This window comes from Solea solea, chromosome 2 (assembly GCF_958295425.1).
Source record: "Solea solea chromosome 2, fSolSol10.1, whole genome shotgun sequence".
NCBI classification, from domain to species: Eukaryota; Metazoa; Chordata; class Actinopteri; order Pleuronectiformes; family Soleidae; genus Solea; species Solea solea.
In genome coordinates, this window is record NC_081135.1 from 25,506,659 (window position 1) to 25,534,417 (window position 27,759).

At 42.0% G+C, this 27,759-nt stretch overlaps 1 protein-coding gene across 10 annotated transcripts; it reads left to right on the plus strand.

Moving 5' to 3' along the window:
- Positions 1-27,429, plus strand: si:ch211-45c16.2 (mitogen-activated protein kinase kinase kinase 13). Of its 10 annotated transcripts, XM_058622244.1 has the most exons (18): positions 10-89; positions 3,192-3,278; positions 9,310-9,378; positions 9,969-10,083; positions 17,409-17,548; positions 17,666-18,109; positions 18,452-18,635; positions 18,729-18,920; positions 19,616-19,774; positions 19,951-20,109; positions 20,255-20,363; positions 20,523-20,632; positions 20,838-20,954; positions 21,369-21,512; positions 21,721-22,468; positions 22,561-22,631; positions 23,234-23,525; positions 24,126-27,429. In XM_058622244.1, the coding sequence occupies exons 5-18, from the start codon at positions 17,476-17,478 to the stop codon at positions 24,225-24,227; spliced, it is 2,904 nt and encodes a 967-aa protein (XP_058478227.1). In that variant the 5' UTR covers positions 10-89; positions 3,192-3,278; positions 9,310-9,378; positions 9,969-10,083; positions 17,409-17,475; the 3' UTR covers positions 24,228-27,429. The 10 variants fall into 10 exon arrangements, with proteins under 10 accessions (XP_058478217.1, XP_058478216.1, XP_058478227.1 ...); XM_058622232.1 differs by having other exon boundaries at positions 17,409-18,109; XM_058622234.1 differs by lacking the exon at positions 3,192-3,278 and having other exon boundaries at positions 1-89; positions 17,409-18,109.
- Positions 27,430-27,759: the final 330 nt, after the last annotated feature.

The window sequence follows — 27,759 nt, forward strand, 5'->3', positions numbered from 1 at the left end:
GGACCAAACCATTGCAGAGGACAGTAAAGAGCGAGAGAGAGAGAGGCAAAGAGTAGCCGCACATCTTTGAGGCAACAGCGAGCTGAACGGTAATATTCTCCTCTAGTGTGTGACATTTATCCGCAGACGCAGCTTGTGTCGTGTAATTTAAACGCGACACGTTTGTTGTTGTAGTTTGACGAGGGTCGATTTTGCTGCGGTTGTTGTTGGGATGAAACTAAATGTTTGTCAGTGTGTATGTGTGTATATATAAACTGTTTACTCTGTTTATGAATGAAGCCACTAACCGCATATATAACCGCACACGCGACACCACAACGAGCCCACAACACTAGATTCTATGAGTTGACACAGAGTGGATTTTATATATATATATAAAAAAAAGAGTGTATGTGTTATTGTAATTTTCTGTAACCCGGGGGACAGTCTAATCCAAGATCCTGAGGAAAGACTGTTCTGTTTGAGCTAGCAGTAAATTACAGGCTGCTGCTGCTGCTTCTGCAGCAGAGGAGGCTTAATTATAGTGAGCAGGGAAGAAGTGTTTGTTTTCAGTTAAATGCTCAAAATCTACTTTTTGTTAGAATTGCTTTTGGCTCTGGTTTAACTATCTGTGGTATGGTGTTGGCAACTCACTCATCTTGTTTTGTTTTGAGCCATTTGTTCATGGGTATTAGACAATATACTATATGTTATTTGATCAAATCCATATACTGAGGCTTCAATATATGATTATTTTTATATGATTTATTTTATTATTGATTAAATCTGTCGATTATTTTTATTTCCCTGATTAGTCGATCAGTTGTTTGGTCTGTTAAACGTCAGAAAGTGTTGGAAAACGTCTTGTTTTGTCCACAAACCATCAAAGAAACTGATGGTTCTCCCACTAAAATCGATCAATTATCAAAAAAGACAGGAAACCAAACTGATCAGGAAGTAATCAATAAAATGTGAATAACATGAAAGGTTTTCTTTACTAAAACATGTGTTGCAGCTTCAAAACATCCAAAACTATCTTACAAATAGAGAAAACTTAATATTTTTCTCATCGTTTCAGTAGCAGACATTTGTCTTTATAAGTTTCTTACGACTATTTTCTTGATTAACCGATTTGTCAGTCATTTGGTCACTAAAATGTTTAAAAATGTTGATCAGTGTTTGTCAAACCTGGGAATAAGAATTTTGTTTTGTCCACAAACTAAAATGACTCAGTTCTGATGATTTCTTTGTAATATGGAGCAAAGAGCAAAGAAACCAGGAAATATTCCCATTTAAGAAGCTGAAACATCAGAGAAACTGGTATTAATTACTGGAATAAACACCCAAATCGATCAAATATCCCAAAAAAGACATGAAACCAACCTTCACTGATCAGGAAATAATCAATTACTTGTTGGTTTTCTTTAATAACACAGGTGTTGAAACTTCAAAACATGTACAATTCTACAAATAGTACAAGAAGGTTTTATTTTCCACCTTTTTCAACTTTCCTCACTTTACACACTTTTTGTGTGCATGTATGTGTATGTGTTTGTGAAAATGAAAAGTTGAGTTGCTGCACACCTTCAGTATAATCTCTGGGATAAGAGATATAATCAAGCCAAGAAAGAAGCACTTAGATTTAAGTGAAGTCAACGTGGCATTGCACTGATGTTGTCCACACCTCTATCTCATACTACAGCCTCCACAAAGACTCCAAAGGCTTCTTTAAAAGGATTTTTTGACAACATTTGACTGACAGCTAATACTGTTGCGTTAAACTGCCTGTACATTGTTGATGAGTTGTGCCCTGTCAGACACTGGGCTGGTAACATTTCATACTGCATGTTCTCTGTAAGCAGTGCAGCAGTTGCCATCTGACACAAATCAGAGACGATCACTCAGCTGTCGGTTATGAACAGTTGGTATGGTTGGGCTGCTTTTCAGTTTTCAGTTCGGTCCTGCACACTGACAGTCAGCCGGTGGTGGACAGCATTGTGTGTGTGATCGGTGGATGCTGTGTGCTGTCACGGCAGCAGCATTGTGTTCCACCCTCATTGTGCTGAGTGGCACGCTTCTTATATGTGTCCACATGTGTTACTAATGGCTCCGTGTTGTGTCTGTGGTGCAGTTACCGGTCACACTCGGTGCCAATCAGCCAAATGTAGTCCCCCGCAAACACTGTGTTGAAGGCTGCACCTCTCAGGGGTTCTTAACTATGGCACAGAGACATCTAACACCAGGTCTACAGCAAACGTGAGCAGCCACACATGTGGGCCAGTTCCTGAAGCCTCTAGAGCCATTTGACATACTTTTTATACAACAAGAACCCTGGTAGTGAACCCAAGCTCTCGCTTGCAAAATACCAGCTGAAACAACAATATTTTTCCTTTCCTGATACTTACAACTATGTCCTTCTTTTAGATGCTCTCAAAGAAGCCAAACAATCGATTGGAACACATTTCAGAAGCAAGTACTGCTTCATTAATCTTCTCAAATGTTCATTTTGTTATTATACATGAAATATCTTTGGGCTGTTGTCTGTAGACACATCTGAACACACCACTTTTGACATTTTATTGACTAAACGACTCATTTATAAATTTAAAAATAATATCAGCTGATTAATTGATACGGAAAATGATTATTATTTGATGCTTTTCTTGTTTTTGACACCAAAAGTCAACATTACATGTCGTATGATGTAATAACCCTTTGTGTCATAGAGCTAGATTGTCCAAAAACCAGTGTGAGACATCAGAGATCACATGCACTAGGTTTGCATACAGTGCTCAATGACCATGTTGTATGCAGCACAGCCACTGGAAGGAAGTTGAGTGGAAAAAGGCAAACAATGAACTAAAGAAAGGGATGCTAAAAAAGGGACGTGAACAAGAAAGTGTGGCTCTCTTCTATCTCTCTATGTTCTCTCCCTGCTTGTCCTATCTCTTTCTTCCTCTCCTCTCCTCCCCGTCCCTCCCTCAGGCTTTCTCTTCTTTTCCATCTACCAGCTCCGCCTCCATCACGGCCTCATCTTACTGTGTATATATAAACACACAGGGCCAGCTTGTTATACTGAGAGCCTGCCTGGCACTCCTCACATTGTTATCAGACCACTAAATGCCAATGATCACAACTCAGCTTGATTAAGAGACTAAACATCTTCCCTCTGTTCTCTGTTGTTGTTGTTGTTGTTTTTTGCTCTGGAGCAGATAGTTGTCCTCTGCCAGAGGGTTTGTTGGAGACTTGCAGATGCTGCAGATGGTCAGCAGACTGGGGAGACTTTTGCTGAGAATTGGGTAAAGTCTTACTTCTCTTTTCATTTGGGCAAGGCTAGTACAGTTGTGTCTGTAGGGGGGTTGTATACAGCAACATTGAGTGAGTTGGCACAAAGGTTTGCATCTGCTTGTCATTTGAGTCATAACAGGAAAAACAATTAATTTATCTGAACTCCTTTATTTGTAAAGGTCTAGTGTGTAAGAATAAGTGACATCTAGTGGTGACAATTCCCAAGCATGTCAGGCAACACTTCCACAACTCTCATCACTCCTCCACTCACTGTGCTGTTTCTTTGTGCTTCCTCATTGGTTTATGCGCTGGGTTTATGTAGACGGAACATCTGATTCTAGTTTTTCTTTCTAATTTTCAATACAACTAACTCTAATATTGTTTTGTGTGTAGATGCATTTACATAGTGGTACACACAGTAATGATAGGAATCATCGGGTAACCCATGATACCAATAATATCACAATACAGCGATTTTGGGATGGTCAATTGGTCATGTTTTGCAAGACAATCATACTGTGATACATCACGATCACAACGTCTAAATGAAGAAAATGTCCATGAAAATGTGCAGGATTTCTCTATTTATTCACAACATAGAGTGCATAAAGCCAATATTTTAAACGTGGATAGAGCTTTTCTTAACGTAGCTTTTGCTGCCATTATCCCTCCATAAACTCCCTCCTCTTCAGCCAGGTGACTTCCAAGTTTCCCTCATTCATTTGAGCAGCACTGCCACAAGGAGACATGAAGTAGTGACGCCCGGGCCCACGCCATCATTAATTAATTAAGATATCAATATTTGCCCTTAGTGTATCAATTATCGTATTTCACGAGGAGGGACGAGGATATAATACCAAATCAATATTTTGACCCACCCCTAGTACACAGCTTTTTGTGCACTTTGCATCTCATGTGATGTATCAGCTAGCGGAGATTCTATAATTACCACAGCCTGCAGCGCCTCATGGGAAGCACATTAACACACACGAGTGGACGAGCAAGGAGCCGAGCACATGCACAAGTCATACAGAGTGAGTGAGTGAGTGTGTGTGTGTGTGTGCGGCGATGGCTGCCTGAGTGTGTTTACATTATCTCCAGCATCTGACACGTGCAACTGTAATATTATATGAATAAGAGGGCTGAACAGTTATTCATAGGTCATGGTATAGATCGTTTATATCCATGAGTTTTGCTTGTGTAATGCAGTGAGGGTATTTGCTTAAATCACTCTCATGGTGTGAGTGAGCAGCATGCACCAGTTAACCAAAATAATGTATAGTATAAATAGTGTAGAAGCAAAATAGGCTTAATTAACAAATTAAATAACTCATTTTCTTTAATCAACTGATCCAGATCCTGATCATGTTGTTTATTTTTTCCTGGATTTCTTGTAGACTATTTGTATTGTGTACTGTTTTTATGCTTTGTATGATGACCTTGAGTGTCCTCAAAGGCACCTATAAATAAAATCTACTATTATTATTATTATTATTATTATTGTTATTATTATTATTAGGAGTAGTAGTAGTAGTAGTAGTAGTACATAATTTAACAAGTATTGAAGGACCAGTGTTTAGGGTTTAGTGCCATCTCGTGTTCAGGATGCTGATAGCAATTAAGTAGATTGATGGATGGATGGATGGACAGACCGGATTGGGGGTTGGACTGATGAATAGAAATGTATTGATCCCAAAACTGGGGAAAGTTTGTGTCACAGTAGATCAGTTTCAAGCACTTGGAGAATTTAATGCAGTATACATGTAAATAAGAATAAAATATAATAATAACAGCTATACGAAGAAAATAATAATGTATCCCTCCTCCCTTTTAAAATATGGAGGAGAATTTATGGAGGTTCATTCAGGTTATGTAAAACCAATGAAAGCATCATAGTTGTAATTACACATTTGCAACAAAAACAATGAAGATCTACTGTCGCAGCTCAATAAAGACGATGCTTGTAATTTAATGTAAGCCAAATATGATGAGAAACAATGATTGTTATGATACTTAAAATAGTTTCGATTTAGTTTCTTCATAATCATGCAGCTGTATATAGTACAGTGACCTCTCACCCCATAACAAGCATTGGAGCAGCATTCACCGCCTGCTGCACAGCTGTAATCTCAGGCTGACCAGCAGCCCCCCACACCCTCTCTAATCGTATACGTGTACAAGGATGAGGTTGAATATAATGTATATGAACATGACATCTCAGCATGTGTTCTCTTTAGTGAAAAATAATTAGAGGCAAGAAGAGCCGGAGAGTTGTCATAACATTTTATGTTATCTAAGACCAGCTGCTGTGTTCTGCTTTATAGCTCTGCACACAATCCCATAAATCATGCACAGGATTAGCAGGAGCGTGGAGTTAAATGAGGGAGGACGGCACTGTCCGGCTCTCTGTCTGCTGCTTATCGTCGGTTTGTACCTGCAGTTGACTCTGAAATGATGAAGAGGGAATCAGAGTGGGATATATTGTTATGGCTGAATCCTCCAGGAGCGTTCAACGGCTATTGTTATTTCAATTCTCTTCAGCTTGGATAGATCTAGCTGTTGGTTGTTTGTAGGCTCCGCATATTAATCCCACAGCTAAGCATTATCTGTTTCTCAGAATCAGCTGTTGTGATGTGCAGGACTCACTCATTCATTTCAGCTTTTAAAAAACAACAACTAATCAGCCTGGTCAGTTTGCTTATTGGTCAGCTTTGGTGATTCTCGACTCATCTGACTTCCTCTGTGTTTTTACTGTATTTTATGTGAAAACTGAGCACTGTGTTTTGTAGAATGTAGGTGAAACATGAACGTCAGTCAGGTAAATGTTTTTGTGAGTTAAGAATGTTCCAACTGCATGAAAATTAACATTTCGATTGAGACATCTCTGTGTCTTCTCTGTCTCTCTGACAGACTGATGCACTGCCAACAACTGACCTTGAACCATGCACAGTGGCTGAGACTTGCCTTTATTGACAGTTTCATTGACTTGCACGCTTTTTCCAAATGTATCATATCGATTGTCTCGGAGATTGCTGGTGCAGACTGAAGACTATCCTGTGTCCTGTGCAGAATGCACTCACATGAAACTACTTTACTGTAACACCGACTCAAGCTTCTCACTTAAGATAATAAACGTGTAACATTTCTGCATTAAACGGGAGTAATGCTATATATTTTGTTAGTGTTGTACTGACACTAACAAAAAAAAAAGGTGAAATTAGAATTTCTATTAGGAATTGGAATCGGTATAGGTCAAAATCAGTGGATCTGATATCGGACCGATAAAAATATTACATGCTTTACTATGCACAGATTGTTAAAAATGTGAATAAAAATCAGCAAAAGCATTTTAGCTGAGTCATGTTTGGGCTGTTTGTTTCTTCTTTTTGGGAGAACAATATTTGTTACACAGTTGGAGAATCATGTCTTTGAAAAGACTCAGCACAAATGTGTTATTAACAGCTTCATAGTTCATAAATAGTCTAAAATGACTGTATCAGACTAATATTGGTATCGGTAGATACTCGAGTTTGTGATATCGGACACAAAAAAGTGGTATCGTCCCATCCCTAATTTCTATTCAAGGTAATGGACCATTTTATTTCGGTTGCCTTTTACTGCTTTACTACTAGTCAACCAGTGAGTTGTCTTTTTATTTTAGTGCGCATGTTTCTCACTAATGGATACTAATACAAATGCACAGGGTCCGCTAATGACTAAAAAAGACAACAATCCCCATGCTGCTTCCCGACTTCATCAATTTTTTATTGTTTTGGCTGAGAGACCCCTAGTGGCAGAAACTACCTATTATGATTTTAGATGCTCAATGCTGCCTGCATTAAGAAAAAGTCTAAACTGGCTAATTATGGATTTAAATAAGTTGATATCTGATAAGGTGTTCAATGCCAACTTAAGGCACTAAGAAGATTTGTTGTCAGTCATAGCTGAGTGCACTAGCAATGTGTCTGTCCATGGCCACGGCATGCGATGGCAGATTGGAAAGGTAAACCTCTGTAAGCTTATGTGCACGATGGTGCTTCTGTCTTATTAATGCCAGGGACACAGGAGCTGTCAGTGCTGCTGTTCCGCTTCTGGTGAAATAGTAATGAGTTTGTATAACAGAGCTGACCCAGTGTGGTTTACGGCTCTCTAGCGTTGGGAGGTGAGGCCAGGGCAAATGGAGCTCTGACTGACTGTACATCTGGTCTGTGATGGAGACAGAGCAGGAGGCTGTGGCTGCTGCTGGAACACAGCTAGCTGAGGTACTGAGGTCAGACTCCTTTTTATAACTTGTTTAAAGAGTCAGCCTAGTATTTATCTGATTGCAACAACAGTTATTGTAACCGTAACTAATTAAAATTTTGTCTTTTGAAGGGAAATGCTGAAAATATAATTTTCTGTGCGTGTGTTAAAGTTTTAAAGCAACGTAAACTATATATATATGTTGGTTACCAACAAATTAATATATGTTCACCCTATATTTAGACCCTATATATAGATCAAAGTAAAGTCGTCTTTATTTGTCTAGACAAATGTTCCAAAAATAAGTGAACAGTTTGCTTTGTTTATTATTTCAAGCAAAATACAAAATATACAGACAGTTAATCTCTTAACCTGATTAATTCAGAATGTAAGTGATTGTTTTCCACCATGTTCTTAGCTTCTGATGGGGACAACTTTGTTTAGTTTAGTTTAATTTAGTTTTGTTTATCAGGATCCTTCATAGCCGTATAGGAAACAATACAGTACAATGCAATAAAATAGATTCACAATACCTAATTGTCATATCATTATAAAGTAAAGGAACATGACAGATGATGTCTGAGGAAAGAAGAAAATAATGTGCACAAAACATAGTTTAAAAAAGTTGTGATATAAGAACTGTGAATGACTGGTGCAAATTACCCCAGAACATCAACATGGAATGATAAACAATTACATAAAAACAGTTGGGAAGAAATGGATTCACAGCAAGCTGTGATTAATGTTGCAGTAAACAAGCTCTGATTTCTGTCTGAAAATTAGATAATGGAGGAAATTAACTTTTTTTTTATTTGAAGGTCACATTTGATCTAGTTCACGGTTCCTTTTTTTATGAATGAAAATTCTCTTTGACTAAAGTTTACTATCATTGTATTTGTGTACATTGGAAAAAAAATCAAAACTGGACTTTATAATGTGTTTCAGCAGTTTTACATCATCTTGTCCGTTTTATTGGATTTATTTGCTTGAGAGCTTGATGTTCTCAGGCAGGTCAGGAATTTGAGTTCCCTGCTCATATGGATGTCTATATAGAACTCGAGTTCTATTGTTGGGAATTCCCTCTCTGTGTGTTTCTGCGTGTATTTGTTCATAGGAGTGAGTGTCTTCAGAACAACTTTGGTCCGCACTCACTCCATGGCCAGAAGAATGGTTGACACTGTGTTTCTTTGGGACTTTGCATGACAAAGGTGTGCTTTGAACAGTTCCAACAATCAGCCGGCACATTCACCATTCCCTACTGTCAGTCCCATTAGAGCCAGCATCCCAGGCCATCTGCGCCGTGACTCATTTGACTGACATTTCAGGCCATTTATAGGCAGGCAGTGGTTGAACACCTACTCTGCAGCCGCGCCCTGGGATACCAAACCTCTTCTTCTGGCAGTGACCCTTGCTGGGGAGGTGACAGAGATTGGACAGTGCTGCTATAATGTCCCAACCCCCCCTCACTCTCCCCCTCTCTCCATGCATCACTACATTCCTGCTTAAACCCCCCCCCCCCCCCATCATCCTCCCCAAAGGTTTGGGCTTGAAACTAGAGGACAGGGTGGAGCATCTGTTCCCCAAGGCTTGTCCTCTCTCCCTCCCTCTTAATTGGTCTCTTTTGTTTCCCTCTCTGGACACAGTCTGTCTCAATCTCTGCCAATACTCATACACTTGATGAACTCTACAGACATAATAACTATAAGAACAGTACTATTGCTGGTGCTCCAATTGTGCATTATGGCTACAATCTTAATTTAACATGTCACTCACTGATTTGAACTTCATGTTTTAATGCAGGTGAACGCAAAACCAAATCAACCCTGAGCCAATGCCACACCTCTGGGATGCTCACACGCCACCTGCCAGGTCAGTGCATGTGCACAAAAGCAAGCGTGTGAACGCGCCAATGTGCTGAGGTTCTGAATGGCTGAATGAAGAGCCAATACTTCAAAATAGTGAGAGTGAGTGTCAGAGACATTAAAATGACCTTTCAGAAGGAAAGAATGAATGTTTCTTCTGACATTCATTCGCTGACCTTTTGGTTGTGTCATTGTTCTTCATACCTGAAGAGAGAGCTTCCCCCAATGAATTGTGCAATATGGGGAATTATGGGGCGACCGTAGCTCAGCACAGCCTAACCTTCTGTTCCCAGCTGGTTTTTGCTTTGAACTGCTCTCCCTCCACCCTATCCTCCCCATTCCTCTTCATCTGCCTTTGCTCCTCCTCTCTGAGTCTGTGCAGAAAGCTCCACCCCTCCCGTCTCTCCCCTTCCACCTCCTATGCTCTGTGAGCCGTGTCCTCTCTGCGTCAGACGGCTCCATTCATGAAAAGTGTGACGTGAGCAGGTTCTTTAGCGACCCAGCAGTGATGCTGACGCCCACCCACTCACATCACAGGTGCTGCGGGAGTTAGAAGAATGCCTGTGAGTCTACAGCCTCTGTCTCCTTCTTTGCCAGGTTTTCTTGCTGTTTTCTTTCTCGGATCTTAACCACCAGTCCAGTCCAGCCCCCCCCCCCCCGGCTTCTTATCAGAACAGAGTGAAGAAGACCATGAATCTGAGCTCTTTACACTGTGAGTAATGTGCTGATGCTGTGTCTTTGCCTTATGTTTGAATGCAAGCATGTGTGATGTGGGAGCACTTCTCCATTCCATACATGTATATGGCTGTAACAAGACATTCAATGTGCTGTTGTCATGTGGATCATCGGTCAGTGCTTGTTCAGGAACAGTGCTGCAGGAGTGTGTTGAGTGGTCGTGTGTGTGTGTGTGTGTGTGTGTGTGTGTGTGTTTGCAGGAGCTATTTTAGGCTCAGTGGTGATGCTGCTGCTGCTCTCTGATGCGGTACTTCTCCGTGCCCTCTGAAGGACAGGTTGAGACGTAGGAAAGGTTTATAGTAAACCAGTAAAACCCATCCTTCATTTTAACTCGGAGGAACAACGGTAATCAAACTCAGCCACTGAGGCGTCACATCACTGGTGGTCAGAAATGACACACTTTTCTGGGGCACACGTGTATTGTGCATGGCAACTTGCAGTTTTGCACATGCAAGGGCACTTTCCTTTCTCAGGCTCTCATGTTCTCTCACTTGACCTCTGATTTTCCATATTCTCTCTGCCTCAACCTCTTTTCTGACTTTCTCTATCCTCCTCCATCTCTGTCTTTACTCGGCTTGTCAGCAGGAAAGCTCTGTGTGTGCCCACCTCTGTGCTCTGCTACTAAGCATGTTTATGTAACTGCACAGGATGAGTAGCCGGCAGCCGGGCTTTGGAGGAGCATAGTGGGAGGAGGGGGAGAGTTTCATCTGTCCATCTATCTGTCCCTTTTTCCACACAGTGATCAAATTAAGGGCTGCATATTCATCATATCCAAGAAGAGTTTGTCGTTTGTGTGACTTCAGCAGCGTTGGTTACAAGATTTAATATTTAAATGCCCATGAGTGACATGTCGCGGTTATTTTAAGAGCGAACAGAGATAGTATGAACTCAGGAGCTAATAGAAGCACTAATGTTTATTGATTTTCCAGCTTCCTGTCTATCTTAAGGCTGGAAAAATACAACAACCACTTCCCCTCACATGCTTATCTGCACATTTTTCTGTGCACTTTCACAGCGCAGCCATTAAAATGGTGTCACTCAAACCCAGTATCCTGCAATATTTGTATTTGTCTGTCTTGTCACTTGTGTGTGTGTGTGGGGTTGTATCTCTCCTCGGCCCTTGTTGTTGGCAGACCAAGCAGTCCGTCCGTATTAAAAGAGCACAAGGGGGATTGTTGTGGCAGCAGCTGCTCTGGTGTGCAGTGTGTGTTTGTCTGTCTGTGTGCGTGTCTCTACTGCTGTCTCCTGGCCGTGCAGGGCAGACGGGCCCAGTTCACATGGAGCCGGCTCCTCTTGTGTCCTTTGTTGTCACTCTGGGAGTCTTTCCCACTGGATCGTGGTTGGTACAGTATCATGCTGCGAGCAGCCACATCAGAAGCACAAAAGCATGTCTCCTTTTTTTTCTTGTCCCTCATGCATTTTTCTCAAAACTGCCTCCACATGTCCCCTATTCACAACCCTCCTTTCCTCTTTTTGTCTTTCTAATCTGCCTTTCGTCATGTACCTTTCTATGAGCCGTTCTTTTCTACTGTCTTGTTGGCCCCGCTGTCCCATTTCTCTCTGTTAGCATTTATACAGTCATCATCTTTCTCGGTGGGTCTTGTTTATATTCATAAATGGAGCGCTATTAAGCTTTATCAGTGAGCATCACTGGAAAAAAGAGTCTGCCTGCCTGCAAAGACCAACATTAATGCTTTTTGAGCTTTCTGGATGCATGTTAGTTTCAGATTTTAGGAGGCTGTGTGTCCTGGTTGCAGTGCAGCCTCACTGAAAGGCTGGGAGAACGAAGCTTGGGGGAGAGTGTGTGACGTGTCGATGGCGCACAATGTTTTCTTCATTTATTTATTTTTTCCAGTTCTAGCTGGTACCAGCGGAGGCTATTTTAGGCACAAGTTGTGTGTGTGTATGTGTGTGTGTGTGTGTGTGTGTGTGTGTGTTTGTTTGTGTGTGTGTGTGTGGGTGAAGTGCTAATTATTCTTCACTCCGTGTCTGAATTTGAATGCTTAATTAATGAAATCAGTCCAAAGCAAATACTCACTAGACTTCAGAAGGAGAAAATGAGGGGTAGCTGTTTATGTTTTTATACACTTTTTTTTTTTTTTAATCTCAACTCTATACTACACTCCCTCCTGCTGCTCCAACAAACCATTCATACTTTAATCCCACCTGGCACTTTCCCTGTGGCTTTGACCTTGTACCTGTTTGCCCAGCAGCACCACTCAAACTGTGGGTTGGCGCGTAGATTATGTGACCTGCTTTCCTTTTCAGCTTCAACCAGGTATTTAAGTCAGTCCAGGTGAGTCACCAGAGGGAGTCAGAAACATGAAATAAGAGGGATTATAACAAAATGGCAAACCGTGTGATGGCAGATGTCTGAATGCTCTGCCAGAAATTGTTAATTTTCCTGTCCACCTGGAACCAAATGTCCAATCCACTCTGGCAACACTCAAAGCCATGATAGCAAGAGAAAGCTGAATTAGACTTCTGTATACTTCCCGAAAAGAAATTCATGAGTTATCCGCAAATATGTCATATTTTGTCTGCTTCGGTGACGAGAAAGAAACATATGAGCTGAGTGTTTTCAGGTTCTTGCATCATAACAGTGTTTGCTCTCACAGTGAGTCCATAGTCTGCAATGACTTGGGAAATGAGTACAGACGTGAAAGTCCAATTGTTGTCCTGTGACCCCAAATAACAAACACACTGAAATCTCATAGAAACTTCTTCTTCTGATGAGATGCCCTCACATTCATCCAGGCTATTTGGATTTTATTTTTCCTTGCTGAGATGAGCATCTTATTTTTTTTTTTTCTATTTGTTTTCAAGAAAGGAGGTCAGGGGCGATGGAAACCATCTAAGAGAGACGTGTATCTTTCCACCCCGCAATTAGCTCTGCAGGATAAAGTGAGGAGTCAGTCTACTGGATCTAGACATTAATTGTGAAAAGGTTTGGCTCAGTGTGCTGCGTTCATGCTTCGCTGCAGGCCTAATTTCTCTGAGGATATACAGTTAAAGTCGGTTCATGTGTTTTCAAGTGCTGTACAGGTGTAGAGGGTCTGGTAACTCATGGGGCTGAGACTTGCCGATACAGAGGTGCATGCGATGCATTTTTCAAAAAAGGCTGCACGCTACAAATGCAAAGAAATCTTATCATTTTAGAAGTAGTGGAGACCACTGTATTGAAAGTGTTGCAACATTTTCCTTTGGGCTTTTGGCCTCTCCAAATCTGAGAGTTGACTGAGAGTGAGGCTTACTGGTAGCAGAAGGTCAGGATGGATGCTGTGTTGACATGGTAACGTTTGAATCACGAGGTGGGACAGGGTCTAAATTGGTTCTTTGTTGGTGGCGCAGCTGTTACCTTAACGGAGGTTCCCCCTGTGGGGCCCAGCAGGGCTTCCCTTAATGAGCAGCAGAGTGATGGAGGCGCCGACAGACACGGACTCTGCTTGTGGTGCGGCGTTTGAGCAAGTCTTCAATCTATATATACATCCGTGTTAAGTGTCTTGTCTTTTGCTACTACTAGATGTTCTAGATTTTCCAACTGCTGTTTTCCGAAGCTACAGTACACTCAAACACAATGTCGAAAATATTGCCGTTCGCTGAGTGGCAAAAAAGGCAACAATAAAATAAAAAAAATGCCTTCCCTAGTGGATTGCTGGGAGTAGTGGGATTATTGGATCCTGCCAGACACGCCCCAGGCGTGTGTGTGTGTGGGAACACGTGCATTCTTTCAACCTGATCCCCATGCACCACCAGCTGCCATGTACACACACACACATTTTTATACAGTTGTCTTAGTGAGGACACTCGCTTTCTATAGTCTATAAGTATAAAGGGGCCTCCCATAGATATACACACAAGTGTACACACACACACACACACTCATATACAGTGGTTCAGTAACAATACTGTCGATCTTGTGTTGCACCTTTAAGTGTGTTTTTCATACTACAAATGTATTAACCATGATGTATTGTGCCAGTGATAGTAGATGGCTTTTATTTTTAAGGGGAGAAATAAAAGGAAGCGTGTAGAGGATACATGGAGGGGGGAAGGCTGAATAGGGTCTGTGTTTGTACAAGCTTGTATTTAGAGCCCTGTAGAAGGATTAAAGGATCAGCCCCTGATAATTTCTCTCTCTTTCTCACTCCCCCTCCCTCCCTCTCTCATCATTTTGTCCATTCTGCTAAATATCTGTATCGTGTCTTTCTCTGAAGAGATACTGACTTTGTAGTAATGTGGGTATCACAGTGTTTTTAAACTTCAGACGGTCAGCATGTCCCTTTGCTCAGTCATGGTCGCTTCTCGAAAGTCTTGTAAATAAATGACCGTAAATGAAACCTTGCACTCGTCTTGTCTTGTCAGGCGCAGACATTCTATGCTCATAGAGATTGTAGATTAGGGATTAATTGGAGACAGCGCGAGGTCCATTTCCTTTTCTGTGGTGTCGGATGCAGATGCATAGATGGAAAAAGAGACACAATTAAAAATGTGTTTGATTTATTTTCTGGTCATGCTGTGCTCTGTAGTCATTATCCAGTAAACGTACAGTGTTTTAGTTGGTTTGTGGAAGTTGCTTTGCGTGCAGGCTCATGTCTTCATGTGCGTGTTTCTGTCCACCCACTGCAACCCACGTCAGAAGCCCAGCTCCGAGAGTCATCCGTGGGGTGGAATTACAGCGTGGGGCCTCTACTCGCACAGCTCAATTGTCTCTGCTTTGGAAGGGACGGATTTATTGGATACCTGAGAGAGCATTCTCTCCTTCCCCTGCACTCTCAGCAGCCTGCTTAGACACAGGCCTGCATTATCGATGAGCCCTTGGCAGCCGCCGCACTCTCACAGCGCTCATGTTACCCCCCAGTAGATGCACACATACAAGGTACACATTCACACAAGCTGTTACTGTAAACTGTCTTTTTCCGGGTATTGAATGCAGGCTGCGAATCCCAGCTTTTTGCAGAATTTCAACAGCGACGTTATCTGCATCCAATGGATCAGTGCTTGATTGTACTTTGACCTGTGCCAAGTGGACAAGCTGTGCTTTCATGTCAGCACTCCCCACAGAGGGCAACATAAACAAAGTGTGTGTTTTGTGTGTTTCTCCATAACTGTTCTCTCCCTGTCAGGAAACTTCCACGTAACACGGAGCCAACTCACAGCCCTGCCTTTCCGTCTCCTCCCTCCTGGACTTTGATCTCCTTTTCTTGACTGTACACACTGCACTGCCTCTTTCAATCTCCCTCTCACTGTATACTACACTCTCTATTTTTCTACTGCACTGCCAAACCTGATTGAATTTCTGTGGCTGTGTCCTAAGAGTTTAAAGCAAAAGAAAAAAAAAACCCAGACACCGCAGTTTATTCATTACATTCATTACAGCCAGTCTGTAGATGTGTGCTTTACTGTAGCATCTGATAAATGACTTCAGGACTGTCTCATTTTCTGCAAACTAAAACATTGCATTTGATGGCGATGTCACAATCATGTGAAATACAACACAAAAGTACCTGTTACTTGATATGACAGAACAAACGTTTTATGTAGGTGTTTCAAAATAAACTAATGTGGCTTTTAATTTAGTGACTAAACATTCTTTACTTTAACTGGAGAATTATGTTTAGTGAATTCCGTTTCACTTAAGCACAAATCAAATCAACATTATGTACTGTTATATCGTCTTAAACACGTCTCTGTGTTGACTGGTCCATCTTTTTATTCAGAAACCCTTCATATGTTTGTAGTTTTATCATGTTTGACTGTATTGAAATTTATTTGGATAAGATGTAGAAGTTTGTTTTTAATCTGTGAATGCAAACTTGTGTAAAAATGTTCGAAGGTGTCTTGTTAAGATGAGAGAATCACATTGGAAATACAGACGTACATTAATCAGTACACATTTTGTCGCCACACAGCACCAAAATGACGTTTGTGGAATTGTAAAGTAACAGTGGTCGTGTCGCTCTCTACTTTTTTTTCTGCTTCTCACATAGTTGGGTTGTTCTAGTTTGTCTGATAGTGTGGAAGTTCATACTTGACCTCAAGATTAGTGGGCATGACAAAAATGATCTCTGCTCAAGGTCCATTCACCGTGTAGGATTTCTCTACATCAGCATGTACAGTATGGCAGGAACGTTTGCTATCACATGACCACACTCATCACGTGTTTGCCGGCTGATCCCGTTCCATTCACTGATGTGAGTTGTGAGATTGTGAGATGTGATTAATATCGGCAAATGCTGGTAGGTAGACCATGGTTTGAGATTATTTTGTCACTATATTATCCTTTAAGCTGTTGGACAATCTAGTCTACAATAGTGTATGTGTATTTGTGCCTAAGAAATTCACTCACTCACTCATCCTCTACCGCTTTATCCTCTGTAAATAGTATGATATCATCTTGATAATTTTTGATGAAATGTGTTTAAGATCAGTTATATTTATTCAATTATTTTGCCAAACCACTGAGGCTGCTCTTAAAAAAATCCCTGACCGTAATGAGCCACCATGGGCCTCTGACTTGAATGTTGAATGCCTTGATTTATTTTTTTCAGGTTTTAAATTCAAATTTAGACATTTCAGTTTTGTTATTAAATCCATTTTTTTTTTCTATTTTCGATAATGTTTTTTATCATATCAAAATAGCGATATCACAGTGTTACCACAAACATGACCCATCATTCACCCTGTGTAAAGATGGTCTTGTGTAACTCCAACTGACAGATTAATATGCAATAGATTCTCTCCAGCCGCTTCAGGGACTGAAGTAAACTGGTTTATTTGCTGTGCAGCTGCCCGTGGGTCTATTGCACTGACGTCCGGCTCTGCTGGTTAAGCAGTGATGATGGGCTGTGTGTGCCAGATGTTTTACTCTCTGTAGTCCTAATACATAGCAAGACCTTTAATCCCAGCTATATAATTCTACTGTTCCACGGAGATCAAAGTAAAGCCAGTTGTGTGTGCAATGTTTGCCTGAGAGGCATTGTTGATATGCATGTATTCTACAAAGTCTTTGATTTAGAAATGGTCTCTTATTCCGCCAGTGTGTCTGCTGTGTTCCACTCTGCGTCGTTGCAGTAACGATCATTAATGATGTAACCTCCCATATCCCAGATCGATGAGAGGAAGTGAGAGGATTACATTTCTATTTGTGTTCGGCCATGGCAACAGATGCAATTGTGTTTATATCACCTCAGAGATGACAAACATCTGTATGGAATCAACAAAGCTTTTTATTTTATGTGTACTCTACAATTTAGATAACCTCTCTGTCTCTCTTTCTCGTTGTTTGTTTGTTCCCTGCAGGTGATTCTCAGAATTCAGACAAACCACTGTGTTAGACCACGCCCCGCTCTTCGTCACTGGGCAGCCCATGCACACGCACGGCACCATGGGAAGCTCCCCTGAGGTGCTGTCATGGACTTCCTGCCCCAGTCTGCTTGTGGGTAAGCTGAAAGAGGAGCTGAAGCTCACTGTGGTTGGGGACGCCATGAAGAAATCAAACTCCCAACCCCAGGCTCCACAGGCCCCTCCCTCTAATTTACCTCCTCAAATTATCACAGACCTGGCTCCTCCGACGCACTTGCCCGTTCCCCTGCAGACGCTGCAGACTCCTGGCCAGGATGAGGACTCCGTGCTGGGGGGCATTACCCCGCAAAACATAGCACTGAGTGTGGACTCTACACGGAGCGAGGGTGGGCACTTTGACAACAGTGTGCTCCAGCTGCAGGAGCATGACCACGAAGAAGCTGGCTCTCCGGCTTCCTGTGAGCACTGTGGGCATGGTACTGGGATGGAGGAGCACATGGGAGAAGGGGACTGTCCCTCGGACCACAGTGGCGAGGGGAGGCAGAGCCACCCACAGCACCCTGATGACATTAAGCTGCACTTCCAGAGAGCAGGACCTGGGTCCGGGGGCTTCTTAGAGGGGCTCTTCGGCTGTCTTCGGCCAGTCTGGAACATCATCGGGAAAACATACTCAACAGAATACAAGCTACAACAGCAAGGTGAGCTCTTTGGTTTTGTCTGTCTGTATGACAACAACTCACAAAGTTAAAAATACTCTGTGTTCCACTTTCAGAAACCATCTTTAGATCCACCATTTCCTTATTGACACACATTGAGTGCAAAATATGAACATAAACAGACATAAGATTTAAAAACATAAACAAACACGTCAACCTACAAAATAAAAACAGTATCTATAAAATACCCATAATTTAACAGGCATTATAATTCAGAAATGTGTTCCAACTGCAAATGTGGCAGGACAGAGAGCATTATTATTCTGTGATTTTTTTTTTATATTGATAAAATGTATTTTTATATTTAAATGTACTTGTTTCCAGACATGTGGGAGGTACCGTTTGAGGAGATTTCGGAGCTACAGTGGCTCGGCAGTGGAGCGCAAGGAGCGGTCTTCTTGGGTAAATTCCGCTCTGAGGAGGTGGCAATCAAGAAGGTGCGCGAGCAGAAGGAGACTGACATTAAACACCTGCGAAAACTCAAGCATCCCAACATCATCAGCTTTAAGTGAGAAAACAAGAAATTACCTGATGCTGTCCTGTCGTTATCAGCACTGATTGGTTATCCAGTGGTGTTTACACGTGTTCTTATCCCACCCAGGGGAGTGTGCACTCAGGCTCCGTGCTACTGCATCATCATGGAGTACTGTGCCCAGGGCCAGTTGTACGAGGTGCTGAGAGCAGGCAGGAAAGTGACTCCCAGGCTGTTGGTGGACTGGGCCTCAGGCATCGCCAGCGGCATGAACTACCTACACCTGCACAAGATCATCCACAGAGATCTTAAGTCTCCTAAGTGAGTTTGTTGTTTTGCTGGACTCAGCAAATAGTACAAATGTACAATTTTTTTTCCTACTTCCCACTTTTCTCCCACTACAATTGTGTTATTACTAAAGAAATATGGTTAAAGAGGACAAGTTGTTGCTTTCAAATCTACAGGGAGATACAGTATGTTTTCTCTTTATTGTTGTTCAGCATCCAGTGGGTGCTGTTGTCCAGCTCATGAGGCCAGTCTGTAAAGCGTCAGCTCCGAATATTTTGACATTAGCTGAAATGCCATTCTCCGAATTAATAAAAACCATTATGCTCTGTCCCATTCTGCTGTTCCTTCCTCATAGTGTGCACAATGTAGTACTTTTTCCTCTAATCAATATCATCACTGCAGCAGTGCCAAACACTGTATGAGTCAGCAGGACGATGGCAGGATGAATGTGCTGAAAAAGGTCAATCTCATTTGGCTAAATCGGGTGATTCAGATGCAGAAATGTGCTCCTGTAACCACGAGTGCTGGCAGGATGGACGATTTTGTAAGCAGAAAAAACAAAACAAAAAAACCACTGTCATAGGAGACTGTGGGTGTCATTCTGAAACCACACAGTTGACAGGTTATCACAGGATTTCTGAAAACTTGCATTAAGATGGACTTGTTTTGGTTACTTTAGCAAACCTTTCTAACGAGTGCCTATGCTTCTCTGTTTGTGTCTACTTTAGTGTTTTAGTCACCCACTGCGACACTGTGAAAATCTCTGACTTTGGAACATCCAAAGAGCTCAGTGACAAAAGTACAAAGATGTCATTTGCGGGTACGGTGGCCTGGATGGCTCCGGAGGTGATCCGAAATGAGCCTGTGTCAGAGAAGGTGGACATTTGGTAAGTCATAAAATATGACATTATTTTAAGAGATACAGTTCAATATAAATTCAAAATATGTACAAATGCAGCTTGATACAGTTTACATTTGAGATTTGTAACTTGAGTGTAAATACATTGTTGATACAAACTGTTGCCGTTGTTGTACTGAGACCTTTGTGTCTTGTGTGTTGCAGGTCATTTGGAGTTGTGTTGTGGGAACTGCTGACTGGTGAAATTCCCTACAAAGACGTGGACTCCTCTGCCATCATTTGGGGTGTTGGCAGCAACAGTCTTCACCTTCCTGTCCCCTCCACCTGCCCAGATGGTTTCAAAATCCTCATGAAACAAACATGGTGAGTATGGACCTTACAACATTTGGATTCCGATCTCCTGCTGCTGCTGCTGCTGCTCCTGTGTACTTGACATGCCAACAGAACTGTGGAGCTGTAAATTTCCCCACTCAATCGCATCTCCTCTCTATGTTTTTGTTTATTACAGGCAAGGCAAGCCCAGAAACAGGCCTTCATTTCGCCAGATTCTCCTTCACCTGGATATTGCCTCCTCTGATATCCTCGGAGCTCCTCAGGAGACCTACTTCAAGTCTCAGGTTGGCCCAGAAGCTGAAAAACACTCACTTTGTATTGATCACGTAATCTATCCACAGGCACATTTGATACACATTCAAAACAAAGAGCAGTGTGATCGAGATCAGATCATTTTATCTGTGGTTTTAACAGCGTTTCCACCACATCTGTTTATATTACAGGCAGAGTGGAGGGAGGAGGTGAAGAAACATTTTGAGAAGATCAAGAGTGAAGGCACCTGCATCCACAGACTGGACGAGGAGCTGATTCGACGCAGGAGGGATGAACTCAGGTGAGTGTGAAAGAAAACGATGGATAAACAGGGTAATAGTAGCCATGTTACTTTTATGGATTATTTCTCCCTGTTGGTAGAAAGCGTACTGCAGCACCCTCATTTGTGTAATCCACATAGACGTTATCAGCCCCTCCTAAATACGTCTGAAGTGCTTTGAGTCAGTAAACAATCCACAGAGCTCCATTTCCTGTTTTACCTTCAGGCATGCACTGGACATCAGGGAGCACTATGAGAGGAAACTGGAGAGAGCAAACAATCTTTACATGGAGCTCAGTGCCATCATGCTGCAGCTGGAGGTCCGGGAGAAAGATCTAATGAAGTATGTATATAAATCATGTGCCAAATGAGTTCTTATTTAGATTTTTTACCACTGCTGTTCTCCTTTCATTATTGTCAAGCCTTACTGGTCATGTTTAATCAGTGACCAGTGACCTTTTGGAGTCACATCACAGTCAGTTTTCAGATGTTTTTTTCTCTGCATTTTAAGGTTAACAAATAAAGCTTTTATATTATCCCTTAAACCATTTCTCTTTATCTTTTCAATAATCGCTTTTATGTTTTCTGTTGTATTAAGAAAAGATAATCTGCATTCAGACATGTATTTAGATTTGTGCACCTTTGACTTCTGCCTTCCAGAGGTTAGAGTAAATAATAATGAACAACTGTGTGTAGAAGTGGATGTTGATGCTGTTCACAGTCGTACACCTCCGACTAAATGCTGCTGTCCCTGCAGGAGAGAGCAGGCTGTGGAGAAGAAATATCCCGGTAACTACAAGAGGCAATTGGTGCGACCTATCGTTAGGTCCAATGCTGTAGAGAAGCTCATCAAGAAGAAAGGAAGCATTTCCCACAAACCTGGGATGCCCAACACCAAAAGGTCTGTGCAGGAGCATTTTAGCGAAACGTAAAATGATAAATCTCTGTTTCTTTCAGCTGTTGCACACCCATGAGCATTTGCTGTTCAAACTTTTATCTGTTCCATGAATAAAATGAGTTGTTATATGTTTATATGATAAAACACACAGGTACACGTCCACAGGAAATGTAAACACATGCTTAATGTTGCTGGATGCATTTTTTTACAGGCCAGACTTGCTTCGTTCTGATGGCATTTCCAGTGTTGACCCTCTCCCCTCCCCCTCACCACTGTCTGCCAGCCCAAAGGTCTCCACACCTCCTGGTAAATCTCGCTACCGTAGCAAGCCTCGTCATCGCCGCGCCAACAGCAAAGGAAGCCACACTGAGTTCCCTGGCGTGCTGAAACCTCTTGCTGGTGCTCCAGAAGACAGCCGCTCTCTCCAGGAGCAGCTGTTCCACCATCACCACCACCACCACCACCTTCTACCAAATCAGGGGCCCCTCCTTCCCTTGAAGGGCCGTGAGGAGGCTGTTGTCAACTGTGCCAACAACTTGCGCTACTTTGGCCCTGCAGCTGCCCTGCGTAGTCCTCAGACAGACCACCTGCAGCGCCTTGTTTCTGGCTCCAGTCCCGACCTCATTTCCACTGCTGTGGATGCGGACACTCGACAGCGGACTACAACCACCAGCTCCAATCCTGTCCCGGGTGCTGCTGCTGGTTCTCTGTGCCCCTGCTGCCAGGCACACCCCTTCCCTGGATGCCTACATTGTCAGGAGACCCCACCTGCACCCAACAACCCAGAGCTACCCCACTACTCGCTGCTCGGCACCCAAAAAGGAACCCAGGCTTCCTTAGTTGTGCCCAGTGAAGATCCAGCCTCGAAGGCTACAAAGAAGCTGGAGCCACAGGAGGCGTCCCAACACACGCACACCCTGCCCACTGCACTGCCACACATTCTAAGACCTCTCAGGAAGGTAAGTGTGACTGGTTTTACATCAGGGAGTCTGTGATAAGTGTTTGTGTTAAGGGAACTGTGAAGGTTGATGGTTAGTCTCTTCTCTTACAGGGTGGTGATGAGTCATCCGAAGAGGAGGAAGGAGAGGTGGATAGTGAAGTGGAGTTTCCAAGGAGACCGAGGTAAAATACAGATGGTTATTCAGTTTGCATACTAACATTTACTGGTTTTTAGCCATAGACTGTAGATGGTAACACAAGAACCTCTTACCTTGTTAGAAAACCTGTTAGTAACTTTTTTCAAAGCTGTCGTCCCCAGTGCTCATCTCTTTTTTAGAATTAAGATTATTGACTGAAGTATTTTTGTAATCGGTTTCTGTGTAATTTGAGTAAGATATGAAAGTTCAGATTTACAACATGGCTCTGAATCCATCATTTTTCAACGAGACAGGCCATGAATCTAATATTAATTGGCTATATACAAAAGGAAACTAAGTAATGGGCAGGTTTCTAAAAATATTGTTTCTGTACAATATTGATTACTACCTTAGGAAACAATTCACATATTCTTGCTTTTTACATATACAATATATTACATTGCATTACATTACATGTCATTTAGCAGACGCTTTTTATCCAAAGTGACTTACAAGGGAATTGAGTACAACCTGCCTGTCTTTTGCACACAGGGTACCGGTCTTAACCACTGAGCCACTCCACCCCATATATATATATATATATATATAATATATAACAATTCTTCTCCTTCTCCTTCTACGTCTCAGACCTCATCGTTGTATGAGCAGCTTTCAGTCCTACTCCACCTTCAGCTCTGAGAACCTGTCGGTGTCTGATGGGGAGGAGGGAAATACGAGCGACCACTCCCACAGTGGGCCCCTGGAACGGATGAGTGCCAGTCAAGAAGAGCACCTGGACGAGCTGCTGTCACACACACCAGACATCCCCATCGACATCTCCACCCAGTCAGACGGCCTCTCTGACAAGGAGTGCGCTGTCCGCAGGGTCAAGACCCAGATCTCTTTGGGAAAACTGTGCTCGGATGAACATAGTTATGAGGTCAGTACACAGTTCACTTCACCTCAGTTCTGTTTTATTGCCAGACTCAAGGTCCAAATAATTTAATTGAAAAAAAAAACAGCAAAACAAAAAGATGACTCAGGTTTTGCAGTAAAGCTTTAAATGTTCTGAGTCCGTTACACTGCTGCATCATGGTTTCTATATCAGTAGACACATTTCCAGGTTTGCAAGTTCTGCGTTTCCGTGAAGAAATCCCCAAAGGAGCAGTTATAGGGGCCTGTGCAATATGTGTTATAGAGGCTGGTCTTAACAACTTCAAAGCACATATTATATTTTCTTGTTAACATGTTAGGTTGGGCATATCATATGCAACACTGCCCAAGTATACCATAATCATCAGACATATTATTTGTGATAAAGTGACCCTAATTTTATTACAAACAGATATAGATAAAACTCAGAAAAAAACCACAGATCCTTGTCTCCTTTAGTTCTACCAATCACCATGCATTATATACCACATCACATATTCTGTAGATGTGAGGAACATTATTTTACGTCCCATAAATTTATGATCGGAAATTAGAATCAAATATTTGAAACAAATGTGTGGGTTTTTTTTGACTCTTTTTGTCTTAGAATCCGCTTCAGTTTGGAGACTCCGACTGTGATACGTCAGAAGCCGAGTGCTCCGATGCCACTATCAGAAATAACAAAGTGGGGCCTCCGTCTTCGTGGTGAAACCAGCCCGAGGACACAGTTGTGTTTTTGCCTGGAGGTCATTGTGTCCCGCTCTGCGCCGCAGAAAATACAGCAATAAGAGGATGACTTTGTAAACATAGCTCACTATAGCAATTCTCCATGCAATCTCTCCCAGAGCCTTCCCGACCCTTCCCCTTCATGAGCCTCACCTGCCCTCATCTTTGGCACAGCATTCAGGCAACCCATGGCAGGGATTCCCTTTTGAAAGATAATGTACAGTAGATAGTGTAACACTCATAATTTATTTTTGTCAGAGTTCTGAAGGAAAATTCAATGTTCTCTGATCTGAACAGAGACAAAAAAAAATAACTTTTCAAAACTGACCACGGGCTATCTGTGTGTTGGACGGAGGCTGAGGATGACGATGCAAGTTGTGATGAAGTAGAGGATTATGTATTAAAGTGCTGATCCATCTGAGGATGACAGCTGTGGGAAAGACGCATCATTGTTACTGTTGGTCTCTCAGGCGAGTGACGCATTCGGAGAGTGTCACTTCATTTGATCTGGCCGCAGTCGCTCTCAGCATTTGACTATTTTACAAGCCCTCTCTTTGTCCACAGTTTGGCCAGTCTGCTTTCTCATGACTTTACAGTGTAGAGCCTCAGCTCCCCTTCTCATTTCTCCACTTCCATCCTGTCCCCCAACAAGGAACAGGAAGCTCATGGAAACAGTGTGAAAAACACCAGCATGAAACAACCTGCCTCACAAGTGGACTCTCTCTCTCTCTCTCTCTCTCTCGCTCTGTCTCTCTCTCCCCAAAACCACCAATGGTGTGTAGTCATCAGGATTTCTCCAAGCATGTCTGTGCAGTTTGCAAAAGCTTCCTGAAGACTGCATGAAGTGGACAACCAAGCAGAGCAACAGGGATGAAGACTCGTGTGACAGCTGATGAAAAATCAAAGAGTTTTTTTTTTTTCCTTTCTGACCCTGCTTATCCTTTTATGACATGCCATCATCATCACCCATCAGATATAATGACCTAAGCTACTGAGGGACTTCAGTGTGTGTGTGGGTGTGTGCGTGCGCGCACACGTCCGTGTGCTCACAAAGCCTTTTTCTCTCCATTAGACATTACAGTTTCAAGTCTCATCTCAGGATTGTTTCGAGAACTGTGAGAAACTGGACTGGACCAATTATTGTATGTGGGAATGTTGTTCTTCGAGCGGCACATATTATGGACCACACAGGAATATTAAAAACGGTCTTACAGATAGCCTTGATGTTCAACCCTTTATCGCTGGACATTGACGTTATATGAACATGTAGAGTGCTCTAAGTGCGTTTCAGGTGCAGTATCCCCTTTCTTGAAATCAAAAGGTGCAACATCTCACACGTACCATTTTCTAGCAAGATAATTTAAACTGTCTGATCTATAATGTCCAAAAAACTGTTTCCTGTGCTGTGCTGAATGAAACGGCAATAACATAGGTTGGCACTCAGGTGAGAAAGTAGTTGCTTGCTCAGGTTTCCGGGGCTACAGGTGCTGGCTACAACACGGTGACTGGTGGGAGCAGCAAAGGTCAAACTATTTATTTGAAATGCAGTGTCTTTAAATTGGCCCAATTTCTGTGAAGCCACAAGGCTTGGTGCTCAGGCTTAACGTTGATGATAAAGAGCGGAAGCAGTGCACCAACAGCCACTAGATGGCGACACTTACAATGACCAAGTTTGCCTTGTGATATGTAAATACCTAGGCTTCATTTTCTACCCTATGTAATGTATTCCACGTTTCCTTTGACCATCCTAATCCCAGGATTTCATCAATATTACTTGTTTTTGTCCAGTTGTCTTTGAAGAGGGGATACTGCATCTGTGAGAGCTTTATTTTAATCCTTGTCGGCGTGTTTGTCCTTCATCATAATGATTTAGCAGTTAAAAATAGCCAGCCAGGGTTGAATTTATATAATGATGTCAAGAATGCTCAAGTGTTTGCAGACAGCTGAGATTCTGCATAAGGAATAAAAGCCAGAGACAAGGCCACAGAGCAAGTGAGCTGCTCTTGGTTTTCAACAACCTCATCTCAGTGTTAGTGTATATAATCATCCGTAAATGTAATGTGACCTGTTTTTGACCTCTCTCTGTAGTGAATGCACAGCTCTGACAGAGGCCTGAGCTTCTGTCACTGAGTAGTTCAAAATGAGCAGGAAATTCTTGAATCGGTTTCACATCAGTATTGAACACTGCAGGAGGATGTGAGCTGCACAAACTGAATCTAAAACTGAAGTGAGGTATAAATTACCTTTTGTGGAGTTTTGTAAAGGCTTCGTCCTGATAGTGGGAACAGCTGCTGCCTTTCCTCAAGCCTCCTTAACCTTCTTCATTCTGTTGATGTTGAAGTGAAATAACCTAGTGTATTGTAATGGCTGGGTGATCTGATCAAGCTGTTGATAACCTTGTGTTCCTGACATAATATATCCTGTGAAGTATGATTGCTGTAAAGGTTTAATTTAATTTTTTTTTGTAGCTGGCCTACATGACTATTGGATTAATTTATTATCGATGAATGTTAAGGTGCATTTTTAATTTCAGGCAGCTTTAGAAATGTTTTGACCTATGATTTCTCCTTAAAAGTATTATTTAAAGGAAGCACAATGAATCGGTATGGGAAGATAAAAGTATTTTTTATGTGAGAACAAAAGCATTTTCATATCACTGAAGGGGACCATTCATCATTTAGACCATCACTGCAGATGTGAAGTATTGTATTGCAGACTTTACATCACTAATTAGTTACACCAAGTGTTCCTCAGTCATTTTTTTTTTTTTTTTTTTTAAACTCAACATAGGTTTATTATATGGAATCGTTTCTGTTTCCAACCAAGAACCAGTCAAGTGACTTTCACAGCAGGGTAAATAAGACTCAAAACCTGAAGGCACGTGCAGTGCCGATATCTGTACCTCTGCAGTGATCCCTTCCTCTTGTTTTTAATCAAAATACCACTAACTTACATTCAGTGCAATTGTCTCTTAAGGTAGACATAAGGTTGCCTCATTCAATGTATCAAGCACCGGTTTCTTTGTTACTATTGTTTCTAACTCCCTGTCCTGTTGAATGGCATTACGATCAACCAATCCTGTAATTATTCCTGTATTAGCCAGTGTACAGTGCAATGGGTATCTGGGAGAATAAAATCAGAGCAAACAACTGCATGGAATAAATGCTGATGTACTGTACCCAGAACATTGTGGTTTCTCTCTTCTTTGCTGACCATTGTTTGTGTTATCAACATCGCAGCTATGCAAATGTATACGTGAACTCTGCTTTAGGCTGTTCAAGTATCCAAATTCCCCTAAATCAGTAATGAGGACATGATCGTTAGCTATGGCTGAAATAGTAATACAATTTCAACATGTTTCTCACCTACAGGTTAGATATAGTGACTTTAATGTATGTGCTATGTTTGGTCCAAAAATGTATGTTTCAGGGGTTATTGACACATTATCAATACGACTGACTTAGCCAAGAACCCCGCCAAACACGCCGCCTTCTCTGTGGACCATTGCAGGGAGT